Consider the following 26534-nt stretch of genomic DNA (forward strand, 5'->3'; position numbering starts at 1 on the left):
CTTTTAAAAACTTAGCTGATATGGTTTGTTAATTAGGAATTACAAGGTTGAAAAGCCTATTAATAATTTTTTGTGTTTCATTAGTTTGCACAAGAAATATAATAAAATTTTGAAATTCTAGATAATTTAGAAAACTCATAGAAGTTATTCGAAAATTCTACAATAATGCAACTTTGCACCTTGAAAACGCCTCAAATATTTCAGAATATGTAAGCAAGAAACATGAGACTAGAAAATCAAAAGAGTAAAAGGGAAAATAAATTCTCACAATAGATTAATGTTTGATGCTGTTGATAGTACTTTTATAGATAATCTAAAACCTTAATGGATTTGTTTGCAAAGAGATTGTCAATCACTTATCTTGAGGATTTCTTTGATAATTTTGTACAATTATAAGGCAAAAATCGTTTTTTTTTTATTTTATAATCATAACCTATTAATCGTCTTTTATTAGAGAGTATGACTTGACCCACATTTGCAAATATCATAATCCGACCCGTGTTACGGCAGGAATTTGAGAATATGCCGAAAGACAATACACAATAGTCAGGCGAGCCCAAAAAGGAGCTTTCTTGAAATGATAAACAGTTAAAACTCTCCTAATTTGGTGCACTAATTTGCGCACTTCTCACTGGAATCTTAACAAGAATTCCCCTAAGATACACCAAATCTCAAATGCTTAAAGCTTTTTCTTTTCCTTCGTTAGTTTACCCTCCATCAGTACTAGCTCCAAGGTAATGTTTTCCCCCTACCTTTCAATTCCTTCCACAGAAGGAAAGTTTTTTTTTTTTTTTGGCTTTGTTTTCCATTTTAAATTCGTGGGTTTTGTTTGTTTGTGATAGAAATTTTGTGGGCTTGTCTTTTGGTTAAGAATTGTCTCATAGGCGATGAAAAGATTTGCAGGTATGTCGTAAAAATGTCAGCAATAGCTACCAAGAATACAGGAATTGCAGCTGAATCGTTAGGAGTCAAGCCTCCTGCACATCCCACTTATGATTTGAAGGGAGTTATCGAACTTGCCCTATCTGAAGATGCTGGTGACCTAGGTGATTTAATTTTATTGACCTCTTATGTTAATTCATTTTCAATCTTTTAGTCCAATTGTATAGATTAGGCACATGGAAATAACGTTGGATTTTAATGTTTATGCCCTTTTTTAGACTTTTGGACTTGATAATATCAAGTGCTGCAATATGCTCTGTAGCTCAAGTTTTAGTTGATTTGGCATAGAGATTGTGGTAAAAAGCTGGAGTCTTTATGGCATAAAGAACTCAATTTTTTTTTAATTTTAGAGCCTGTTCAGTATTAATTTCTGGGATATCATCATGAGCAGTTTGTAGAAGATTGATAAAAAAGGAAAATCATGCGCAAATTTTACGGGCCTTCAGTATGCATTGGGGCTTTAAGCTATAACTATCGACTCCAAAGCCATATCCAGCATTTAAGGAATAAGTTGAAACTATCATGACAAGCAGAAAGTAATAAAAACTCTTGAATAAACAGTGAAAGGAAAGCAAGGCAGGAAGCTCACACACAGTGTAGCAATCTGAATAGTTTTGGTAGTGATAACTTTTATAATTAGATTCAACTAAGGAAAATGTATTGGTTTTAGGCTGATGCGTAGAATTTGGAGGGAAGCAAGTGAACATTAAAGCTATTTGTTTGGAGGTAAACAAGCAGTATAATTTTGATGACCTCAACTCAGGATTTAATACATCTCAATTGTTCTTATTGGGCATAATAGTCCTTACTCTTCAGAGTATAATCTGGGTGATATTCATTTACTTGTATTTCATGGCAATTCTAATTGTAAAGTGTTGCATTAAAAATTTTCATGGTTAAACTCATGAGGCTGTGTTGTGTCATTCCAAATTTAGGGGATGTGACTTGTAAGGCAACAATTCCAGTGGATATGGAAGTAGAAGCTCATTTTCTGGCAAAGGAGGATGGTATTATAGCTGGAATTGCCCTTGCTGAAATGGTATTCAATGAGGTTGACCCCACCCTGAAGGTATCGACACGTGTTACATTAAGTTTTGCCTTGGTTTGGCTGGTTGAAGTGATAAAATCAGGAAGTTCATATGTATTAGGTTTTGTTTAGCCTCAATCTATTACGCCTAAGCATTAATAATCTACAAGGCTACAGCTTTACATACATGGAAGTATGGTGGTTTATGATATTTGCTATGAAATGAAATTTTTGGTTTGGGAAATTAATTCATGTATAAAATTTTATTCTCATTTGCCTTTTGATATTAGGTGGATTGGTCCAGAAAGGATGGTGACAAAATCCATAAAGGCCTTCAATTTGGCAAAGTACATGGTAATGAAATCTGAGTTTCTTATCCTTGAGTGGAACAACTATGTTAGCCATTTGAATTAACTTTTCTTGTCTTCCCCTTGTCTACATATTTCAGGGAGGGCTCACAGCATTGTTGTAGCTGAAAGGGTTGTACTAAATTTTATGCAGAGGATGAGTGGAATAGCAACCCTAACTAAGGTATTTTACTTTGTGGTGGTTTAAATAATACTGGAATGTTGATGACAAGAATTAGCAGTTTTTGCCTTTTGTTGTTGTTCTTGGGTCAATTCAAATTTGATGCATGTGGATTCATACCAATAACTGAAGAATGCCTTAAGGGTTAGATGATTCTGAGCTATGCCAAGACTATCTTCTAAGACATAAGTATTATGCGTTATCAGATGGAGTTAATACGAGTAAATATGTTCAAATTTAAGTGTCGATTACATGTTATACATAATTCTTTTTGTATTTCTAGTTGTTCAACCATACTGGCTAATTAGTGTGAAAGGCTGAGTCCATAGTTATTCCAGTGAAGAGCTTTGCTGCCAGTGGCTGCTGCTCATTTGTTGTTGGAAAATTTTGTTTAGAATATTTTGAAAATGATGATGGCGGCTGCTGTAACAGTATGAGAAGTGCTTTTCTTTTTTTTCTTTTTTTTTTGGTGATTGGATTTGATATTATCTGACACCTTGTAGGCCATGGCAGATGCTGCACACCCTGCATATATTTTAGAGACAAGAAAGACAGCTCCAGGTTTACGTTTGGTGGATAAATGGGCGGTGTAGATCACTTCTCTTCCTCTATGCTTTTGCCATACATCACATTTTTGCATGAGTTTTTTCTGACCTCCATCTCACCTTTACAGGTATTGATAGGTGGTGGCCAGAATCACCGAATGGGTTTATTTGACATGGTGATGATAAAAGACAATCACATATCCATTGCTGGTGGGGTCCCTAATGCTCTAAAATCTGTTGACCAGTACTTGGCAAGTAATAATATTCAAATGGGAGTTGAGGTGATATTCCTTCACTTTTAATTGAAATATAAGACAATGAAATTGTGTCATATGCTCTAAATGAATGAAGGATTGCTTTTTGCTTAAAGGTTGAAACTAGGACACTTGAAGAGGTGAATGAGGCGTTGGATTATGCTTCTCAGTCAAAGACATCCTTGACTAGGATAATGCTGGATAACATGGTTGTCCCTCTACCTCATGGGGATATAGATGTAACCATGCTCAAAGAGGCTGTTGAGCTCATTAGCGGAAGATTTGAGACTGAGGTACTTTTATCCCTGAACTTGATTATCTAGTTTTGACTATTCAATGTCCAGTCTACTTTTTGGTGGGTGTGTCTCTAGATTTGCTAAAATCTACTTGCAGAAGTTCAATTTCCTTTGGTGAAAAGCCTCTACTAAAAACTTTCCTGCTTGAGGGAAGCAGAGAAACAAGTTTCATTTTTCAAGGGGTTGACATGTTGTTGAGGGTAACCCTTTTTAGTTGTTGGTACAGCGTGATCCTTCATTATGTCGTCTGAAATCAATATTCTGGCTTGCTTTTGTATCATATAGTGGAGGAAAATGTTACGAATTCTCAAGTATCTTTTAGGATACCTGAAGACTATGTTTTACTTATGCCATGGATTTTCGATCACTATTGTCATATCTTTTGCTGCGAAGAACCATGTAAAGTTTATTGGCTTGATGATTGGCAGGCATCTGGGAATGTGACTCTTGAGACTGTACACAAGATTGGACAAACTGGCGTAATGTATATTTCTAGGTAATTCTCAGCTCTTAAGAGTTTAGCTCATTCATTTCAAAGTTAGCTGAATGCCAAAGGATCAAAAAACACGTCGGACGGTAGACAGACCTGTGCAAATTTCTTCATTATGGACATGTACTTGGGTTTCATCTCAGCTGTTTCATGGGGTGGAAAAAAGTAGAATGCTTTGGAGGCTTTTAATCTTTTGATCTTCTTTTTCCTCTACTAAATAAACCAACTTAACATCTGATGGATAACTTGTAATTTGTTTATATCTGCAGTGGTGCACTAACACATTCTGTGAAAGCACTCGACATTTCCCTGAAGATCGATACAGAGCTTGCGCTTGAAGTAAGCCGGCGTACAAAACGAGGATGAGAATGCTTGCAGTTTTTTATTTATTTTTGGTTTACAAGTTCAGTAACTAAAGTTCTGGGGACGACGGATTGCAATATTCCCAGGCTGAGTCATATTTTGTTGTAGCGTAACATACATCATCAGGTTAGATTATAAAACATTGTCGTAGAATTGTTCCAATGTGAACTCTTCTGTGTTAAATCTAACTGCACTTGCTCATACTTGATTCTTGGCAACAAAAAATGGCTTTGCATCCTCGCAAGTTTGATACGAGTATGAGAGGGAAAAACTTGTGTTGCGATCAGGGAATCCTAGCAACTCACAAGAGGAGTAAGGCCTTTAAAGGATTATCGTATGTTTCTGCTAATCAGTTGGTCAATTATCATGAAATTGGCACTCTTTTTTACTTACTAGGATTCCTACAACTCAGTTCAACATATTCATTGGCTCATTAGGTGTGGTTATGGTTTACTAAATGAAGCCTGGACATGGGAATCACTGCTCAATACTAACTAGCAGTTTGTACTGGTTCTCTGTAAAGAATGGCTCAGATTGTAAAGAATCTTGTAAAGTAAATGCATCAGAACATGCAAAGCAGGCTCATGGATGAGCCCAATTTGAGAAATGAGATGCCAGTAGGTGTCGAAAAGTGAGATTAGTCTTTAAAATCTAAAACCCCAGGACCATATAAATTAAAGATCGGTAAGTATATGCATGGTAATGTTATGTTGAATGCTTGAGCAAGTTCTGAAGTGAGCAAAAATGTTAGATACTTCCCTCAGGTACTGTACTGATTTTCATGTTTTGTAAAAGCCAGGTCATTTGGATTTTTTTGGGTAGGCAAGTAGTAAATGGCCTGGGGGTTTAATTAATAGTACAACAGATGGTGCCTAAAACATTGCATAGAAACTAAAAGCTGCATTTTTGTAGCTTTGAAATGAATGCAAGTTAATACCGGAGTCAGTTTAACTTATTTCCATCCAAGTTGCAGGCCTATGTTCATTTCTTTATTAACATGCTTCTAGCCTTCTTTATATAGGCCCAAGTCAGAGCAGGCAATTGCAGTAATAAATCCATATTGCTTCTGCTAGGAAATCTTCAACCACCAAAATTACCTGCTCTATGACCTAAAAGCTACTGTTTGACATAATTGGCAGATCTTGACTCCCTGGTTTTTACCTGCTTTCCAAAATATTGACACTGCTTAAAAACCTCTAGCACTCCACCCTCCTCCCTTTATAAGCGACTAAATGAGACCTCACTGACTGGTGGGATTCAACATTCAAAGGCCTCAAGCCGAATAATTTCTTGCTTGTTCGATCATCTCAACAGTAAAATCAAAAGGGCACAAGAATTTGGTTCCAGATGGAACCAGGAACGAAAGAATTCTCAGGGATGCTTCTGGGCTGGAACATGCCCCAAAATTTTCTATATCCACTTGGTATATAAAATTGCCAACCTTTTCTTTCAAAGTAGCTTGCTTTTTGGGCAAAAAGGAAGCAACCCATATGAATTTTCTGGTCACCAGTCCATATAGATTGTGTATGGGGAGAGGAATCTATTCGTGTTGGTGGGGAAATCGGAAATCTTGACCTGGTTCTGGACACCTCTCTCAAGTGAAAAGCCACCAGGCACTCCACCCATTTTTTAGTCGTCCTTAAGTTTCCTCTCACTTTTACGTGTTGGTGCTGCCAACATATTTCACTTTTTTAGTATTCTTTCTGGTCAAGGTAATAAAAGGTTTCGAGTTCGTGCAATGCACTCAAGCACCTAACCAACCACATTAAAGTCTTGGAATATATATATATATATATATATATCGAGCAGATTAGATGTATTTATATCAAGTTTGGACTAATTAATTTAAAAATATTTAAAAAAAATGAAAGATGATTGAAAAAATAAAACCCATTTATTTCCAATAAATTACTATTCTCTTCTTATTTTGCAGAAACAACCCAAAAAAGACCCAAAAAAAAAAACTTGGACGTAGTAGCGCACACTTTTTTTTTTTTTGGGTTGGGGGGGCAGAAGGGTGGGGAATTTGAGGATAAAAGCATGCTACATTAGCCTATACCGGACAAAATAGTTGACTTGCATACAAGAATATTTAATTTTTGTAAGTTAGGACCTTTATTTTTAGTTATTTGGATTTAAGTCAATGTGTACAAATTCCTCTACTCCCTTCTCTAAAAGGAATTTTTTTTTTTTTTTTAAGGTCAAGGTGTTCACAAATTTTTACTTTTTTCTTTTCACGGGATACAGGGATTGGATCCTCTTTTGAACTAAGAGAGGCATGTATGTAGTTTTCTACTGTATTCTACCAGAATTCAAGCTAATGGTAGCAGTCAATTAGGTAGCAAATTGGTAGTTTTACTCCCGCAGGAAAACAGAGAGAAAATTGGTCGGCAGATTGATAATTACACCTGAATAATTTCATGAACCTAGAAGTAGTATACAACTGTTTCTTCTTCTTCCGTAGGATACGAAAATTATTTACCTCTGACTGATGTGAAGTTTTCAATGACGTAAATGTATGACAAAAGAGAAGCACGGAGCATGGGTGACAGGACTTCGGATTCGACTTTTTCTTCATTTGTCACAATTTTTAGTTGAATTCTAGGTTTTTTTTTTTTGACCAGATTAAAGTAACATTATCTGGATTCTAGGACTATTAACCTTTTGAATAATCATGATGTATCCTTTGTGTTCAATTCACATCTGCATATGTACAGTAGAGTTTGTTGTCATCGAATGAGTCGAATATGGAATTTAATTTTCATAGCATCTAAAATTTTCATAGAATTTTGAGGTTTCAAAAATTAGATGTCGTTAATTCTAATTCATCTGTCATCTCCTTACTTCTTAAACCACACCCCTCTCGTACTAGAAACATAATTTTTTTTAAAAAAAAAACTCGATTTTCTTTTGATTCCGAAATGAAAGAACCAAAAGAATATCTAAAATATAGATGGTGATAATTTCTTTTTTTTTTCTCATACTACCTTCGTAAGTCAATTTAACTTAAGATGAGTACAATTGACGAGAAAAATAATAATATTGATAATTAACACCAAAATTGTTGTTGCACTAAAATTTTGGATTGGCAGTACCATTTTTCAAATAAACAATATTAGGCATGTATATGGTTAAGGTTTAGAGTTAATGATTTAGACGTCGTGGATTTTAATCCTCCTTTCACCTTCCCATATCTCACCCTTCATCTGTTAAATTTTTTTTAATATAAAAAAGCATGTGTTTAATTTTTTTTTTCCCTTCTTTTTTGTTTTAGATTTTAAATGAGAACTTTTGTTCGATTCTAGATACTACCACAAGCACCTTGGTTTTGACCAATCAAAATTCCCAACAAAACTTGGATGAGGCTTAATTAGATATTCTGGGACACTAGAACATTGCTATATAATCACCATATCAGTACTAGATATTGGACAAGCGTGACAATCTAGTAATTCACTTTAGGCATTTTGCCCTTAAGATTTAATTGGAGAGTTTTGCTGCTGAAAACTACACTGCACAAAAAGAGGTTTGAACTTTGAAGAGTTTCAAATCGCAATGTTAACCTTGAAAATTACCTGTTGATTTTGATAGACAACTACACGACTTCAACTGGTTTCTATAGAAGTATTTGGAAATTGTGGAATTGCTTTCCATCACAATTCATGGGTCAATCAGCAAATCCTTTTCCTTCTTCCAAAATGAGAAGTGGGTCTGGGATGGCCATCATTTTCATACAAAAATGTTAGGCAAGAGAAAATCTCCCTCGTTTAAGAAGAATAATGGTAAAAGAAGAATCAACGAAAGCTCAATCTTAGTATAATCCACCAATTAAGTAGATTTGACAGAAAATAAATTCCAATTCATCCACAAAAAAAAAAATCTAGTCTGATTCGCAAGTGAAAGAGATTTGACAGGAATAATGTTGTTTCATTCATAATAATCTCTTCTTATTTTTTTTTATAATTTTTATTTCCACTCGTTATTCCACGCAGATACCTAGACAATAAGCTTAACAAGAGAATTAGCCGCACATAAATTGTGGCTCTCTCAGTGGATAACCAATCAACGACGAGTCAGCTGTAATTAGTGAAATATCACCATCATTTTGACAAACAAAAAAGTAAAGAAAAAGAATTAAGTGTTGATTTTGAGGCAATTGTTATCCTAATGATCCACATAGATTGACTAGAAAAGGGGGGTTAAAGTTCAAAGTAGGCATGGGGCAGCCACTTTACCACCGGAAATCCATTCAGCCGCCACCCTATGACTTTATTGAAATCTATCTTTTAAAATTTTTTGTTAATGACAAACAATTTAGTATATAGTTTGGCTAAAATAATATGTACTTACTTTGTCACTCTATTTATCAAACGGGTCTAATTTCTTCACGAGACTCACGCATTAGGGACCATAAATTAAAAATTCAGATGAAGCAAGGGAATATGTACCCAAAAAAAAAACTGTCTATTTATTACTTGGCTACACGTGATATCGTAAATATGCATTCCCACGAGTTTTCTTTCTTCTGTTTTCTATGCTGGAATTCTTTGTAGAAGCCATCCATAATGGTAGGTGGCATGCCAACCTTAAATTTCAGTTGATGTCTACTTTTGACCTCTTTCTAGATGCCCGAGCCTACCTATGCACCCTACAATAGATTGAGGAAACAAATAGTGTCCAAGTTATCCCTCAAAAATTGATTGGTTAAAAGGCTCCTAGTCTGGATTGTTGTCATTATTGCTTTGTTTGTTAACGACTTTAACGAGGAGATTAAAGAAGAAAAGTGATTTTTTATTTTTTTTTTTGAGTACAACATTTTCACAACCGGTCTTATACTGGGGAAAGGAAGGAGGTCGAGAGGAGAATGAAGATAGATGAAACTAAACTATTGAAAATTTGAAGAGAATTAAATTACAATATTTTTGAAAATTTCAAACAAAAGATGTAAGTAGGGGATTTCAAACCCCTTGCCGACAAATACAATAAGGAGGGACAAAATGGCCAACTGAGAGAGAAAAGGGCATCGATCCGGAGAATAAAATATGTTTGTAGAAAGAGCTTATATGACCGATACTCAGTGGGCATTAGATGGTAGTTTTGTGTAAAGTGAGGTTAAATTTGTGCGAAGCATGCAAATGATAAATTATGTATCTCAATTAAAGTAATGCAAAGCGAAGTATTTCTATTTTTAAAAAAAAAAAAAAAAGTGCCCATTAAAGATAGAAGAAAATGAAACACCTGCTCATATTCGTTTTTTTATTTATTTTTTATTAATAAGAGACGAGTGAAATTTAAAAGACAGAAAGAGAAAAGAAGAACTACTCATATATGTATATGTATAATGTATAATGTCTCATTTTATTGAATATAACTTAAAATGTACACAACATCAAAAAACGACTCACGTTTTTCACTAGTATTACATTTATTGTAGGGCTTTGGTGCATGCGTGACTGATGGTTGACATTTCTCAGTGGCCATTAGGTAGACAGGCACCTTTTATTTTCTTTCGGAAAAATTATCATTTATCTTTTGAGTTTTAGTCAATTTAGTTCCTTATCTATCATTATGCCCATTTTAGCCCTTTAGCTTTATAAAAAAAAAAAAACAATTTAGAATCTATAACAGAAATTTGGAAAATTCTAATGTTATTAGTCGCATGCATGGCATGTGCATTGTTGAAAATGACTATTTTGTTTCATTATCTTCAAGATGCATTTTATTTTGTCACTTGTATATCACCTCATGCCAATCGTTGCGTGTGTGCCTGTGTGTGTGTTTTTTTCTCATTTCAAAGGTACAGATATAATATATGGAACCGACTCCATTAGAGTTTTCTAAATTTTCATTAAAAGTCATATACAGACTTTGTTTTGTGAAAATGACGACTTCAATTGGTAAAAGTACAAAATTAGATGCAGCCTTAAAGACAACGGACCAAAATGGTTACTTTTAATAGTGCATATGTCGTGCAAACAATTTACTCCGTTAGAAAATTTCAAGTTTCCGCTAGGAATCCTAAATTCATTTCTCTTAAATATTAGGGATTAAAATGGTTGCGGCGATAGATAAGGACTAAACTGGTCAAACACTCAAGGATGAGGTCCAAAACAATCATTTTTCCTTTTCTTTTCCTTCTTTTGGATTTTTGTCACTAAGCAAAAGAAACGAGGTCTAGTATTTGCATATTTCTCTCTTTTAATAAAAGCCCTGATCGGTTCTGGGGTGGGGTTTGGTTGGGTAGTTAAGTCCCTGGGTTGGCTCCAAGAGTTGCCGGCTTTTGGAGTTCAATTTGAGATTAGGTTTAATTAATTCAACGAAAAGTCATTTACTGGAGTTGAAAAAAAAAATAAAAGCCCTCGAACCTTTTTGTCACAACTTTTTTCTGTTGTGCTAATTTCTACTCATCAGACGTATGCTACTAGGAGTTTGCCTCGTTGGATGGATTAAAAAATCCATCAATAACTATGCAATTTAGAACTCATTATCTTTTTTTTTTTTTTTTAAGTATTGTGATCCAAAACCATTAACTTTGAATTAACGTCTTTTTTTTTTTCCCACAAAATGCAAAAGCGTTTGTCATGCCGCGACCAATGATGCTTTACTGCTCCAAAGAAAGGTTTCTGGAAAGCTAATATGACTTGTAATTTTTAAAAGACTATAAATAAGTCGATACCAAATTGCTTCAGCAGCAAACTTCGGCTTTACTCTCAATAGTATCACCTAAAAGTGCCCATCACAAAAGCGACAGAAGCTGAGTTTTGAAAAAATTTGGGTTTTCTAAAAAGAGAAAAACAAAAAAGAAGCTGAAACTTCACTTCATTGAATTTATAGTTCTTATGGAAAAAAGAAAATACAGGTGAAATGTACTAGACAGAATAAAAGATACGCAGCCCACCTGACTCATCCAATGTGGAAAAGTTAGACCAGATGGTAAAAGTTTACCTTTCTAGTTGGAATTGGATTGATGCTGAGATTTACTTAATGGAAATGGTTTTTTATAAGCTTTGTTTCGTTTGTGGTTGAAATTTTAGATTCTTGGATGGGTGTTGGTGGATGTAAGATTTTCAACTTCTTGATCCACTACTATTAATTAATTTGGAAATACCAAAATCTAAAAATTGGATAAAAAATAGAAAACTCTGTCCTATAGGACCATCATGTATGCATACATTGTTATAGCACAATTATATCACCAATGGGTAAAGCTCCTACAACCCAAAAAAAAAAAAAATGCAAGGACTAGGCACATGTAGCATGTTGAGTGGGAGCAACTATGCAACATTCTTTAGTAACAGTCCATATTAATCCCAAGAGATGGGTAGATTTTGGTTCACCGAAGTTTGCAAACGAATCAAGTCGCTCGCGAGCGGCTTGAATACGAGCTCGAGCTCGAGTTCAAAAATATTAAACTCGTTGGCTCGCGAGATCGATTATATATATATTTTTTATTTTTTATCAGTTCGCGAACTCGATTATATAAATTTTTGATTTTTTATTTAAATAGTAAAATTACATATATATTCCTAATATTTTATTATTTATTAAGAAAAGTTAGAAAAGTTATTGGAAATAATAATAAATTTTTTTTAAGCTCGAGCTTAACATTTTAACCTTGTCGAGCTTCATAAAATTAACTGAAAGTTCGGATCGATTAGGCCAAAATTCGACTCGACTCAGCTCGTTTGCACCCCTAATTCACTAAAAAAAGGTTGTAAAGAAACTATTTATACGAATGGAATTAAGTATGTACGTACCCGTATCTACATTAATATTTAGACAAACATACACACACGAGCAAGTAATAAGTAACGTCAACAAAATCTTTTCGTTCATGACAAATTATGGACTTAGTCATATGACAAGAAAATTAAGATAAAAATTTTCATGAAGAAGAAGTTCCAAATGAAACAGATTATTGTATTAGTTTATTATGCATTGAACCGTGATTTACGAAGACGTGTAAAAGTTAATTTTGGAGTTGAAAGAACCTTTTCTTGTAAAGTGACTTGACCGCTTTTACCAAAGCTAAGATCTACTCTTTTCCGCTCATAGCTGCTACCAAAGTCGTCATCATTATGTACACTAATCAAATGCTAAATAGAGAGATTACATGAAATTCTGAAGGTTTCAGTGCAATGTTGGAATCTGCATGATCATATAGGTAATTCAATCACTACACTCGAGAAATTTATGAACTGATTAGTTGAAAATTTGTAAAAGAGGCAAGATACTTAAGATAATAGATTTCTTGCTTTGTCACATCATGGAGAAATTATAGACTATCACTTTATCATCTAGACAAAATATCAAACACTTCCTAGTTCTTATGGGGCATTATTATTGGAAGAGAAGATGTGCATCACTTGTTCCTTGAAAAGTTTCAAGAACTTCTTAGAAGTAAGAAGTACGTAAAAAAAAAAAAAGAATACTAGACTAATAATTATCATTAGTTTTATTAGAACGGGCAAACGGTGTTTACAAGATTAATTACTATTATACATTTTCTCACTTCTTTCATAAAATTCAAATCGTTAATTATTTAGGCACTAAGCAAGTCAATATGGTAACATGTTGCACTCATCAAAAGTGAATATCTTCCAATGGACATGGTTAAACCTTGCACATTCAAAGGATTTGCTTTCCATTATGTATAAAATGTTTAAGGAAAAAAAGGCGAAATGGAGACAAACAAGGAGAGGAATTAGGCAAACTTCAATAGTGGGGGAGCTTTCAATAGGATTTTAGCATTACCTTTTTGAAAGACAGTTGAAAGATACATACTTGTAGGGCCATTGATTTCTCTAATTGGACCAAGAGTCATCTATGAAATAGAGGAAATAGGATTCCCCAACTGTGCAAAATCGCTATCCCCACATGGACATGACTCATAAATGATGATGAAGATGGAGAAAAATACCCAAGGGGCGGCTTATCACCCTCTATTCTTGTGTGTTGCTTTTAGCGACGTAACTTTTTGATGTTTAGAGCAGTGGGCTTCATTAAGCTTTGGCTCATTGTTGATAAAAAAAAAGGACTAAATCTCTCTTTAAATTATAAGTCAAATTATAAGTTGGGGGTTCGAACCCCACCTGCAATGTAAAAAATCTAGAAGAGGTGTTATTGCACATCTGTTTACCTGCATCTTTAGGCTCCCTGTCCCTTACACAGCAATAGAATAGATTATGTTATACAAATATTGGCAACGGTTATACAAATGTTATCGTTGTCGGAAAAAAAAAAAGAAAAAAAGAAGAGTAGTGGGCTTCACCTATAATGCTAAATAAGAAACTCCAAATATTTTCGGTCAAACAAAGCATCAGTCACATATTGGAATTTTTATTTTATACATTGAGTTAGTTTATTAAACAAGAAGCCAAGAAAATAAAGTTAAATATGAGGGGCTGTTACTACCTGTTAGATGCAAAGAAATAAACTATCTTTCGGCACAACTTGGCTGCTTGCCACCACAATCCACATACCTTGACGCAGACGTTGTCTTCTTACCAAACCCAAAGCCTAAATAAAGCTACCAAATCTCCCTCAGCCCCATGTTTCCTTTCCTTTCCTTTTCAGCTCCTTCAATAAAATAAACACCATCCTCTGCTTAGAGAATGGACCGCATCTAATCAAACACTACTATTGGCATCATTTACATGAATCTTTCTTTCTTTTTTTTTTTCTTTGAAAAACAAAGAAATTAAAATACAAACTTCTATTATCGGGAGAAGAGAAGAAGAGACTCGTTCCATTTGAAGATCAAGACATATCATCGGGATAATAAGCAATTTATAGCTCTCTGATAAATCGTCTACCAACTACAGCTTAGCTGACAAGTGCTATTACTTTAATAAATCAAAACTGGAACCTAAGAAATATCGCATTGATCATTTGTTAGATGTTTAGGTGTGGGCGTGGGCGGATATGCATAGGCCAGTTTTTTTTTTTTTTTTGAATAAATTTATGGACCGGAAAACACATATATACATATATATATATATATATTCAAATACAAGTTGCAATAATCAAATGGCTTATTATATACTATGATAAATTTTGTTCTTTTCCTTGATGAATTCTTTGTTGATTATCATATTCAAGTATAGAAAATTTGGTGGTTGTATAAAGTTCATAACCACAAGTTTATCTACCCTTTGTTAAATTCTTAGCACAATTGAGATAGATTATTTAAACATCGTAGTAAACAAAGAATCGGCTGTCTTCCATTTAAGTCTTCAAAATATTCAGAACCATATTTCTATATCTTTATCAAATCATCAATAATTTGTTCCTATCATCTAAACCTGATGAAGAGGAACAATCAACTAAGTGAATGGATTGCTTGGTAACTCATGGTCTTTGGCGTTAATAATATATGAGATTTCTCCTCTCCAAATCCAACTCTAAAAGAAAGTAAATAGGTATTTCTGCAAGTAGGAAATAGCCGATGGGAGCAAATTTTGTACTTTTCAATCAAAAGCTAAATAACCCAATTAAAAATATAAAAAAATAGGTTAAAAAATGTATTTATGATGCAAGCGTTGGAATAATTTGCTATCCAAACAAGTGTTAGCCTTGCCTACTCGTATACAAACGATTATACTCCATTCAAACTGCACGTTAAATTTGTTAGCCTGCTCGTAGGAGATTACATCTAATTGGCCATCCAACTTTTTTTTTTTTTCAAGAATAGGAATATTTGCAACTTTATTCTTGCGATTGACATAACTTCTCAGGGTTGTAAACTTTTAATTAAAACTGATATGAAACATTTAAAGAACAACCCTCGTTCGAGACTCAGTTATCTAATTTGTTTTTACCTAAAAATCCAATTACTAAACCCCAAATCACTCTTAATTTTGGTGCAGAAAAGTTCATAAATTCCCCATAAGCTGAATAGATGTGATTGAAAGTGTGTCTTATCATAAATTATTGTCTGCATGCGTCGCACAACACACATGCACATAAGCAAATACACAGTTATGGACAAGCTAGCTATTAGTTCTAAATTAACTTTTTTAGGTAGGGATGCAGACGTTGTTTAACCCTTCCAAGACTGAGGTCATTTGATTTATGACCTCCAACCCCATCAAGAATGTTACAAATACATATACCCCCTCTCAAAAAACATATAGGAATAGAAAAATTTTCTTATTATGTCATCGGATTTAGTGGAGATTTTAATACCACAAATTCAAAAGCTAAGCCAATCGGTGAATTTTAAGTACGGTTTGGCTAATGCGACACTCTCGTTGAGAGGAGTCTTAAATATTAGGTTTTTTTTTTTAAAAAAAGGTATTTAAATACAGGAGTGCAATAATTGTGATTGTGTGTATTTACGTGATAAATTAAGTGTAATTTATGCGTGCTAATATAATATCATTAAAAAAAATCCTATTAAGAATTTGAAATTTTTTTTTACTGGATTGACTTTGGACTTTAGTAGTGCTTTACCTGTACAAGAAGCAAAGCGCACATAAAAAATGTAAAAAAATAAAATAAAAAAAAAATTAAGCAAAAGAGTTCGAGTTGCCCCGTCAACTGTTCACGCGCTAATGTGAGAGTGGTCAACATTTTCAATTCAAGCCTTGATTAACTCAAAAATCTTCCAAAATCCAAAGAGTAAAATATTGCTGCTGGGCGACCATGAGCGGCCAAACTGATTTAATTCCGTGACGCTGATTCTGACCAATAGCAGCTCACATTTCAGAACCTTCAACCCATACCCCACCAACACCCACTAAAATAAAGTAATAACTTTAATATATATGTATATATATACACACACACTAGTACTATTTTATTCCTTCATTAATTAATTCCACACTAAAATTACGCAATCCCTCATGCTGCCCACTATTACTAAACTTGTTTGTACAAAAGCTTCTAGATTTCCTACTTCAAATCCATTAAAACAAAAATCCCAAAGAAATATTCACCAACAGCACACAAAAGCTTCAAGATATCCTACTTCCAATCCATTAAAATAAAAATCCCAAAGAAATATTCACCAACCGCTCAACCAATGTTTTTCTGATAGATAAAAGTTTAGATCGATTCAACTTTAATCACCATTATGGATTAGGATATGATTCTTACTTCTTAATCACAAAAAGTCGATGATCCATTCTTACTAATTAAGCCAACTTGTGTTGACACCAACTGTATTTTTATGTAAAATTGATGTTTTTTTGGAAGTTGGTACACAATAAAATATCAAATTTATCTTTCAAACCGTTAAGGAATTGCCTAAAGGGTCTTACTTAGAAAAAGAAAAGCAAAAAAAAATTCAATCTAACTAATGAATCTTGACCGTTTTTTTTGAAGAATATAACTTATTAAGACAAGATATAGAATTCGAATAATACAATCTAAAGTGTGATGGCTGAGACGCGTCTATTTAAGTGTTGCGCCTCATTTTCTTGGCATAAAGGTAAAGTGGACAGTGAAAAAGAAGGCAGAGAGAGAGAGAGAGAGAGAGAGAGAGAGTATATATATGTATTGCATTAGGTAGAGCAGGGAAGGAGATATAGATACATGTATTATCTTACGATGTAGATGTAATTTTTTATATTTGCAGCAATATTTTAAAGTTGTTGAGGAGTGAAAGTGAAAGCATTGCCGGGAAAGTTGGGAAAGAGAATGCTAGTTCAAGTACTCCCACAATTGTTCTTGTTCAACAAGCAGCTGAGGCGGCAACTACAACAAAAGAATACTATGGGTTTGGGTTTCAGAAATTTGCTTCTGGAGATGCGAGCCACCATAACCAAAGCTAATTCTTCTAATTTCTCCTCTTCCTCAGCCTTCTCTTCCACTACTAAAAAGGGATACATCTCAGCACTCTTCCTTTTCCTCCTTTTCATTCTCAGCCTTATCATTCTTTAGATGCTTCGCTTCCTTTTAACCACAGTGCTATCATATCAAGATTGGATTTTTCTTGCTTTGTTCAGCTAGTTTTGCATAATTTGAGACAATCCCACATCTTTTTCGGATTTTACTGATCTGGGATTTACTTGTATTGCACTTCTATTGTTGATTTGAACAGCTTTTCTAGCCTTTTTATTGGCGTTTCTGAAGTGGGGTCCTCTTTTTTCGAAGGGTTGAACTGTTGGATTGAGAAAAGTAACAGTAAAATCTGATCTGGGGGCTTCCTGTGCTGAGCTCTGGATCTTGAGTTGTTGCTGATGCAAGACTTGATCTTGGAATCAAAAGTTGATGATTCTGGGATTGGTTGAGCTTAATTTTGGGGCTTAAGGTTCTTTGCGTGATGATTCTGATGATAATATGTCCACTCTAGTTGTTTTGATCATATATAAGGTTGTGTCATTCAAGCACTAATACAGTTGGTTGTAAATATACTGAGATTGTGGGTGGAATTAGTGGTAGCCATCTGTTTTCCCCCTTTGAAGTATTTTGTGATTCCAGGGGAAACTTTAATTCCTTTTTGTTGTTCCACTATATCAATTCTGCTCATTTCCCAGAAAAGATAAAAAAATACTGTTTAGTTTCCTAACTTGCACACAGAAAATAGAGCCCCACCTTTTTAATTGTGGGTGTTGAAGTTTTAATTTTTTAATCGGATACAGTTTCTCTTTTTCGATAGCAACAATCCGATAACATTTGTTCATTTGAGAGGCTTACATTAGGGAGAAGAGGAAGACAGTGGTAGGATATTTGCTTTCGTGGGGTCATTGCTGGTCTATGGGAATACCCGATAGTTCACTACTAGATTTGATAGAGAAGGTTCGGTTTTCTTGAGAGCTAGCGATACAGCGTCCTTGTCTGGTAGAATTCAAATGGCTAGCAATGGTTGCAAGTTCTGTTATGAGTGTGAGGTGGATTTTACAGAGTCTTCTCTCAAGTACCAGTGCCAAACCTGTGCTCGGTTTTTGTGTGGGAGATGCGTCCAGGACTATGGCCTTCTGGATGATGTTTTATCAGGACATTCAAAAAGTAGAGCAGGGTCTCTAGTCCCTCTCAAGTCTTGCAAAATTTGCTCCAACTTTAGTACGCAGCCAAAAGCTGGAAGAAAGTACAGTGACAAGATTTATCCGGCTGAGTCTCCCAGACAAAGTCCAGAACCGCCATCTCCAAGTTGTGATGGTGATAGAGTTGATGGTTATTCCCTACATGCCACATCCAAAAGTAGTGTTGCATCATTTTCAGGTCATTTGTCTCCAGTATCAGTCCATCGCTCTTTTAGCAGGTATGAAAATATAAGTTCATGATACAAAATGTTGGGTTCTTTGCATACTATTACGTACTTTAGCAATCTGAACTATTTTATGTAATTTGTGAATATAGTAAGTACAGTTTTAGAGGTTCTAAGCCTTTTCAGTCTTGTTCTTCATAATGCGTCGGTTTTGTCAATTTTTATACATATGTTTTAATTATTGTCCATCTTCACTAATTTTCAGTGAAGTCTAGATTTTAGCTTCTAGTGCAAGATTTTCTGTCTCACATCATGCGTATTTTTGAAAATCGTATAACATGAGTTTTACTCTCTGGATAAAGCGAATAAGTTTTGTGATCCAGCTCTTGTATACACGATTACAGTGCTTGGATTGAGATTCAACGCTAAGTCAATTATTATTATTGCTTTAATGATTGCAGAAGCGATGAAGATGAAGGAGAGGATTTCATGAGTAACTTTTTCAGTCCATCAAGTGAATATTGCCATGACACTTCAGATATAGAGACTAGTAATATTAGCACTAGACATGACTTTTACAGTTTCAAATCAGTTGGATCAAGTCCTTCTGATAGCCCCTCTAGGATTCATATTACCTCCAATAGAGTTGGGCATTTTGTACAGAAACAGCAGCTAGGAACCCGCAGGTCTCGAAGTGATTATTGTCCCTTTTACCAAGAAAGCATGGCTGTTTTAGGAGGGCCTGAGAAAGGGACAGAGGATTCAGAGACTGCTGATGACTGTGTTGATAATTTGTCAATGTTCCAAGAACAGTATGGAAAGTCACAGAAGCCATTGGATTTTGAAAACAATGGTCTTGTTTGGTTTCCCCCTCCACCAGACGAAGAAAATGATGAGACCGAAAATAATTTCTTCACCTATGATGATGATGACGATGATGATGACCTTGGGGACACCAACGGGACCTTTTGCTCCAGCAGAGACGTGGATCCTAAGGAACCTCTGAGAGCTGTGGTACAAGGGCATTTTAGGGCTCTTGTGTCACAGCTACTCCAAGGAGAAGGTATAAAGGTGGGAAAAGAAAATGGTTCTGAAGATTGGCTTGACAAAGTTACAGCACTAGCTTGGCAAGTAGCAAAATTTGTGAAGCCAGATACCAGTAGGGGAGGCAGCATGGATCCTGTTGATTATGTAAAGGTCAAATGTGTAGCATCTGGTAGTCCTAGCGAAAGGTAAAATCTTCCTTCTTTCCAGATGCCTAAAGGTTATTTTTCCAGGTTCTGCATTATTTCAACTTCTATGAGCACCTCATTTTTGAAGATAAGCTGCTTTTTTATTCGTTTGTTGTCTCATGTTTCATGCAGTACGTTTATCAAAGGAGTGGTTTGTACAAAGAATATTAAACACAAGCGCATGACTTCACAATACAAGAACCCAAGATTACTCCTACTGGGAGGAGCACTGGAGTTCCAAGGAGTTACTAACCAGCTTGAATCATTTGATATCTTACGCCAACAGGTCACTTTACATTTGGTTTAGTTTTGATGACTTTGGATGCTTGAAGGTCAGTTTGTTCACTCCTCATTTTTGGCAGGAAATGGATCATCTGAAGATGGTAGTTTCAAAGATAGAGGCTCTTCGAACAAATGTGCTACTTGTTGAAAAAAGTGTATCTTCGTACGCCCAAGAATACCTACTGGCAAAGGATATCTCTTTAGTTTTAAATGTCAAAAGGCCACTTTTGGAACGGATAGCTAGGTGCACTGGTGCTGTTATTACTCCAGCTGTTGATAAGATATCCACAGCACGATTAGGACACTGTGAACTCTTTCATTTAAAGAAGGTCTCTGAAGAGCATGAGCCTCTCAATCACTTTAACAAGAAGCCATCCAAGACTTTGATGTTTTTTGGGGGTTGTCCATGGCGTTTAGGGTGCACGGTTGGTTCCACAGCTCACATTCTCTTAAATTTTTTTCTTGCATACTAGTCTGTTATTTGCAATGTGGCTATCCTAATCTTATGAAGTCTTCTGCTGTTCTGATAACCCTGGTATAAAAAAGAATGTACGATTACTTGGTTTGGCAATATTGGTTGCCGTTCTGTGGTTTATGAGCTCATCTTGCTCCACCTGTTTCGATTTCTAAAATTGAATTTTGTCTATTTCATGGTGCTTCTCTAGAACTAGAGACACAAAGTGCATGGCTGTTCTTATTGTTCTTTTTGCTCAATTTCCACAATGTTTCTGGAATGTTCCATTATGGTTTAGTAGTTAAGAACTAAAACAATCTTGAATGAATTTTATTAAGTGGCCAGTTTTACTTTACATACCACCAATACCTTCTGTTGATTCACATGGCAAATAACATAGTAGATCTTTTTGTTGCCGTGCAGATTTTTTTCCTTTTTTAGTCTGCGTAGCTTCTATATCAGCAGTCAGCTTTAAGGTTCTAGAAGTTTGAAGAATCTTTTGAGATAACTCACGCATTTATGTCATTGTGACATTATAAATATCTGATAATACATTCATCAAATTTCTTTGCTGATCTGTGATCGCGTGGAACTTGCTTAAGGTGGGAAATTTTAAAAAAAACAATCTGTTCCCTTTCCTTTCCTGTAGGTCCTGCTGAAGGGATCATCTCGTGAAGAGTTAAAGAAGTTGAAACAAGTTTTACATTATGCAGTTTTTGCAGCCTATCATTTGTCTTTGGAAACCTCCTTTCTAGCTGATGAGGGTGCTAGTTTGCCTAAAATGGGAGTTAAACCCTCTGTTGCTGTTAAAGAGAGGATATGTACTGAAAATGTTATTGCCACCGTCACTAATTCTGTAGTTTCTAGCCATTACCACGAGGTTGCTAGTGTACCACACATTGCTTTGGAATCTGATGGTCTTCATTTGGAGCCTGACTTGCAGCAATCATTTTCTGCGCATTGTAATTCTGATTATGATGCTACTTCTGCAAGAGAGGAATGTAGATATAGAAATGTTCCTCTTGATGCACACACTGTTTACTCAACCTCTGACACAGGGCTTGACCATACAAATTCTTTATTTCCTGGTGACATTCAAAATCATATCCAAGAAGATGCAAATTCAGTTCAAGAGGAGAACCAGGCGGTTGAAGTTTCTGAAGTTGCAAAGCTCCAAAGAGCTGATAAAACTGAAGAGTCAATTGAGTTCTATTCGGCTGCTGATACCAACCAGAGCATATTGGTTTCTTTTTCGAGCCGCTGTGTACTAAATGAAACTGTATGTGAACGTTCTCGACTCCTTCGGATAAAGTTCTATGGTGCTTCTGATAAGCCACTTGGGAGATATCTTCAAGATGATCTGTTTGATCAGGTGGTCTATCCTTGGGTACCAGTTTACTGTTCTTGTTTTGGTTTTACTAATTGACACTAAATATGAGTTGCAATTTGTTATTTGTCTTGTCAGACAACCTGTTGTCAATCATGCAAGGAGCCAACAGAGGCTCATGTCATATGTTATAGTCACCAGCAGGGGAATCTTACTATAAATGTTAAGAGACTGCCCTCAGTGAAGCTACCTGGGGAAGTTGACGGGAAGATATGGATGTGGCATCGATGTCTCAGATGTGCACCTGTAGAAGGTATCCCACCAGCAACTCACAGGGTAGTGATGTCTGATGCCGCTTGGGGTCTATCATTTGGGAAATTCTTGGAACTCAGTTTTTCAAATCATGCAACTGCTAATCGTGTTGCAAACTGTGGTCATTCTCTCCAAAGGGACTGCCTGCGGTACTATGGGTGCGTAATATGTAATTAAGACTGTTTTCTGATTTCTTTGATGTCTCACGTAAAGAACAAAAATTTAAGCAATTATTTTGTCTTTCAGAAGGGGTAACTAACATGGTTTTTTGGGCTTTATTATTGTTTTTTTGTTACAGCTATGGGAGTGTGGTTGCATTCTTCCGGTACTCACCTATTGATATTCTATCTGTGCATTTGCCCCCTTCAATTCTTGACTTTAATGCTTCAGGACAGGACTGGATAAGACAAGAAGCATCTGAGGTGCTATATCAAATCTAATTGGAAGGCTCTTACTGTTATTTCATTGCATTGCCTCTAAATCTAGTTTCCATTTCCCCCCTATGATTCTGCGATCGTAAATTTGATTATTTTGGAAATTGCTTCCTTTTCCTGACAGCTTTTGAGGAAATCAGAAGCCTTGTATGCGGAGATGTCTGGTGTTCTTCATAACATTGAAGAGAAACTTTTATCTTTTGGTCATGAGTTCTCTGGTGTAAGCGAGTTGCACAACCATGTGATTGAGTTGAAAGACCTGCTCATTAAAGAAAACAATTCCTACAATGTGAGTGCCAGTATTTCACATGGCGTCTTTGATTCTAAATTCTTGCACAAGTTTTTGGAGATTAAACATGTTGAAGTGCTTTTTGAGCTTCCTTTCTCAGTTTATTCTCGTTTGTTTGACAGAGTATGCTTAGAATAGCAGAGAAAGAGACACTTGAACTGGCGGAGGCATCATTAGATATCCTCGAAATTAATCGCTTGAGACATTCCCTCCTTATTGGTTCACATGTATGGGATTGTAGGCTTTTTTCATTGAACTGTCTTCTTACGAGGAGTTCTAGTTCCAGGGCTCCACAAAAAAGTGAAACATTTGTGAAGCGTAGCAGTTCTGAGCATTGGGAAGAAGTTGTGCCTGAAGTTTCCAAGTTTCAGGAATGTCCAATGGAATCTGTGAAATCTGAGCAAGAGGAGACTAACATGTTGCCGCATAGACTTTCTATATCTGAGGACTCAGCTTCATATGAACCTAGGAGAGAGGAGGAAATGCTTAAAGATAGCAAGAATGCAGTAAATACTCCAGCCCTGGAACGTGCGTCTACGGCTGCAACTGCTCTTTCTGAGACAATAGATTCTGCATGGACTGGTTCTGGTCAGGTTTCTGGGAAAGCTCAGTTGCATAATATGTGTCAGCCTGATGGAGCAGAAGATGTTCCATTTAAGCAAATAAATCAAGGTGAACTCCCTCCTCTTAAACGAGTTATGTTACCAGCTAGAGTTTATTCTTTCGATTCTGCTGTGAGACTTCAAGAAAGGATAAGTAAAGGACTTCCACCATCTTCATCGCATCTGTTGATGCTTAAATCTTTCCATGCTTCTGGAGACTACAGAAGTATGATTAGGGATCCCGTCGCCAATGTTCAGAGGATGTATTCTCAGATGTTACCATGTGAGGCCCAGAAGTGTGACTTTTTACAGAATGCCTCACCCACTTTTACCTCTTCTACATCTCTTTTATCTGATGGAGCAAGGTTGATGATCCCTCAAAATAGCCAAAATGATATGGTTATTGCTGTTTATGACGATGAACCAACAAGCATAATATCTTATGCTCTGAGTTCCAAGGAGCATGAAGAATGGGTTAGTGGTAAGCCACTTGAACCTGGAGGAAGCTTGAATGCTGGTGACTTGAATAACGATCATTCAACAACTTCTAACATATCAGGTTGGCAGTCTTTTGGTTCTCTGGACTTCGATTATATCCACTATGGGAGCTATGGCTCTGAAGATGCTTCTACTGCAATTGGTTCTATATTTACTGATAACAAGACTTCCCCTCATTTAAGAATTTCTTTTGAGAACAAGTCTTCAAATGTTTGGGGGGAGGTAAAGTTTTCAGTCACTTGTTACTTTGCAAAGCAGTTTGATGCCCTTAGGAAGAAATGCTGTCCAAGTGAAGTGGATTTCATACGTTCATTAAGTCGCTGTCGGAGATGGAGTGCCCAAGGTGGAAAAAGTAATGTTTACTTTGCCAAGTCTTTGGATGAGCGATTTATCATAAAACAAATTACAAAGACAGAGCTCGAATCTTTTGAGGAATTTGCTCCTGATTATTTTAAATATCTGAAAGATTCAGGGAGTCCAACTTGTCTTGCTAAAGTCCTCGGGATGTACCAGGTTAGGCCACATTTCTTGGTTGTGATGCATTGTCCCTCTTATCTTCTGTGACCTCATTAGGTTGAAGGGTTTATTACACTAAATCCTAAAGGTTTACTACTACACTCCCTCCTCCCCCATACCCATGGAGAGAAGAGTAATGAAAAAGAAATGCAAAACAAACCAGCTTACATTTAATCTTCTTCATGAATTGTAGGTTGGTGTCAAACACTTAAAAGGAGGCAAGGAGACAAAAATGGATTTGATGATCATGGAGAACCTTTTCTTTGGAAGAAAAATATCTCGAGTCTATGATCTCAAGGGCTCTAAACGGTCTCGCTATAATGCTGATACAACAGGGGCAAACAAAGTGTTGTTAGACATGAATCTTTTGGAAACACTGCGTACAAAACCAATATTTCTTGGAAGCAAAGCAAAAAGAAGGTTGGAGAGAGCTGTTTGGAATGATACATCTTTTCTAGCGGTAAGTTGCTGCCACTTTTTACCTAATTGAGCCAGCTTTGTGTTTCATTTTTTCAGCTTTTAAAATAATTCTGGTTGAAAGTCAAAAAAATGTCGAATCATTTCAGGGTTGCTAATTTTCTGAGCCTGACTCTACATGCTGCACATGATCCCATTTGTTTTCTAATAAACCAACCCTTTTTCAAGTATGATGTCTTCTTTGTGCACCATGTTTTGTAGGCCAATCCTACAGTAATTCTAACAAAGTTATGCCCTGCCGCATTTGAGTTTAGTAATCTTGTATTGCTGAACTTCCTTGCTTATCCTGCATGTATTTAGACTGCATATATTTACAGGTGAAAGTTCTAGAGATTAACTGTTTCTAGAAAATGCGCTTCTCTGCCAATGAAATGAAAATTTAAGGTCTTTTTAAGATCAATGGCTATCAAGACACAATATAGCATGAAACAGAAGCCAGCATTTTCATAGTCATTTACTTATTTGAGGACTGGTAGTGCTTTCAATTAACAAGATCAAGGTTGATTTTTCGTTTAAATAATTACAAGTTAATTTCTTCTTCTTACCAGTCTGTTGATGTGATGGACTATTCTTTGCTGGTTGGGATTGATGATGAGAACAAAGAACTGGTCTTAGGGATCATCGATTTCATGAGACAATATACTTGGGACAAACACTTGGAGACATGGGTAAAGGCCTCAGGCATACTTGGTGGACCAAGGAATGCTCCTCCGACAATTATTTCTCCGAAGCAGTACAAGAAAAGATTCAGAAAAGCAATGACAACTTACTTTCTAACAGTACCTGATCTGTGGTCAGCCTGATCAAACATTTAAATTTGCTTAATAACAGCAAATTCTGTCATTAAGCAAAAGGACATTAAACTGCACAGCAATGGAGAAAATACAGATTCTTGATGGTGATTGCTTCCTTTTGTAATTTTGTGGGGAAAATCTCCCCAAAAGGTTGTGCATACAGAAGCAGAGGGATCAGTAGAAATTTCTTCTTGATGCTCCTTTTTACCTTTTGTAAATTTATAGAAAGCGGCATGCATAGGCCTTCTAATAAAATCAATTTTTCTCCTCCAAGGGTGTCTCATCTTTTCTGCTGGTTTAATTTTGATTTTAGAAGCATTTCACCTGCATGACAACTTACAAATTTTAGGAGTCTAGGAATTCCAATTCTTTTCTGGCGTGTGCCCTTTTGGCGGACGAGGGGCCTGGACGGTTGTCAGAGACAACCGTCCCAGGCAGTTGACGGCTCGGATGAAGCTAAAAAATTTTGTGCGGCTCAGATCACGTTTTGTAACTCGATTTTCACGCCGTGTGGGACCCACAAAAATGGTGTTTTATTTTACTCGCTGTTGTTCAATTGTTACACATTGTACAGATGATGTTACACCATGTACAAATGGTGTTACACCTTCCGGAGCGGTTGTTAGAACAACCGCTCCAGCCCCGCGTCCCCTTTTGGCTGGCAGGTTCAGGTGATCTTAGTAAAGGATAAATCAAAAGAATGGTACACAACGGATGTTA

The 26534-nt window shown here is 35.9% G+C and overlaps 2 protein-coding genes across 2 annotated transcripts; both read left to right on the forward strand.

The window, feature by feature from the left end:
- The first annotated feature begins 539 nt into the window (after positions 1–539).
- On the forward strand, positions 540–4651 carry LOC113753551 (nicotinate-nucleotide pyrophosphorylase [carboxylating], chloroplastic). The gene is made up of 10 exons (XM_027297730.1): positions 540–734; positions 904–1046; positions 1878–2011; positions 2260–2323; positions 2418–2500; positions 3001–3084; positions 3171–3323; positions 3413–3589; positions 4021–4088; positions 4352–4651. The coding sequence occupies exons 1-10, from the start codon at positions 676–678 to the stop codon at positions 4446–4448; spliced, it is 1062 nt and encodes a 353-aa protein (XP_027153531.1). The 5' UTR covers positions 540–675; the 3' UTR covers positions 4449–4651.
- A 12340-nt stretch (positions 4652–16991) lies between these two features.
- On the forward strand, positions 16992–26084 carry LOC113753319 (putative 1-phosphatidylinositol-3-phosphate 5-kinase FAB1C). Its single transcript, XM_027297442.1, is given in 12 exon segments — positions 16992–18192; positions 18195–18651; positions 19059–19829; positions 19962–20115; positions 20192–20536; positions 21215–21937; positions 22031–22362; positions 22503–22626; positions 22763–22927; positions 23050–24540; positions 24737–25003; positions 25569–26084. Coding segments are annotated over 12 exon segments (5130 nt in total). The 5' UTR covers positions 16992–18146; the 3' UTR covers positions 25824–26084.
- The last annotated feature ends 450 nt before the right edge of the window (positions 26085–26534 follow it).

The sequence above is a fragment of the Coffea eugenioides genome, chromosome 11, assembly GCF_003713205.1.
Source record: "Coffea eugenioides isolate CCC68of chromosome 11, Ceug_1.0, whole genome shotgun sequence".
Lineage (NCBI taxonomy): Eukaryota > Viridiplantae > Streptophyta > Magnoliopsida > Gentianales > Rubiaceae > Coffea > Coffea eugenioides.

What these genes read in the sequence shown, in the direction of transcription:
- LOC113753551 (XM_027297730.1), top strand. Translation starts at nt 676, where the DNA reads ATGCTTAAAGCTTTTTCTTTTCCTTCGTTAGTTTACCCTCCATCAGTA. An exon ending in GAATAGCAACCCTAACTAAG is followed by an intron (nt 2,501 to 3,000) that starts GTATTTTACTTT and finishes GACACCTTGTAG; the next exon opens with GCCATGGCAGATGCTGCACA. An exon ending in GCGGAAGATTTGAGACTGAG is followed by an intron (nt 3,590 to 4,020) that starts GTACTTTTATCC and finishes GATGATTGGCAG; the next exon opens with GCATCTGGGAATGTGACTCT.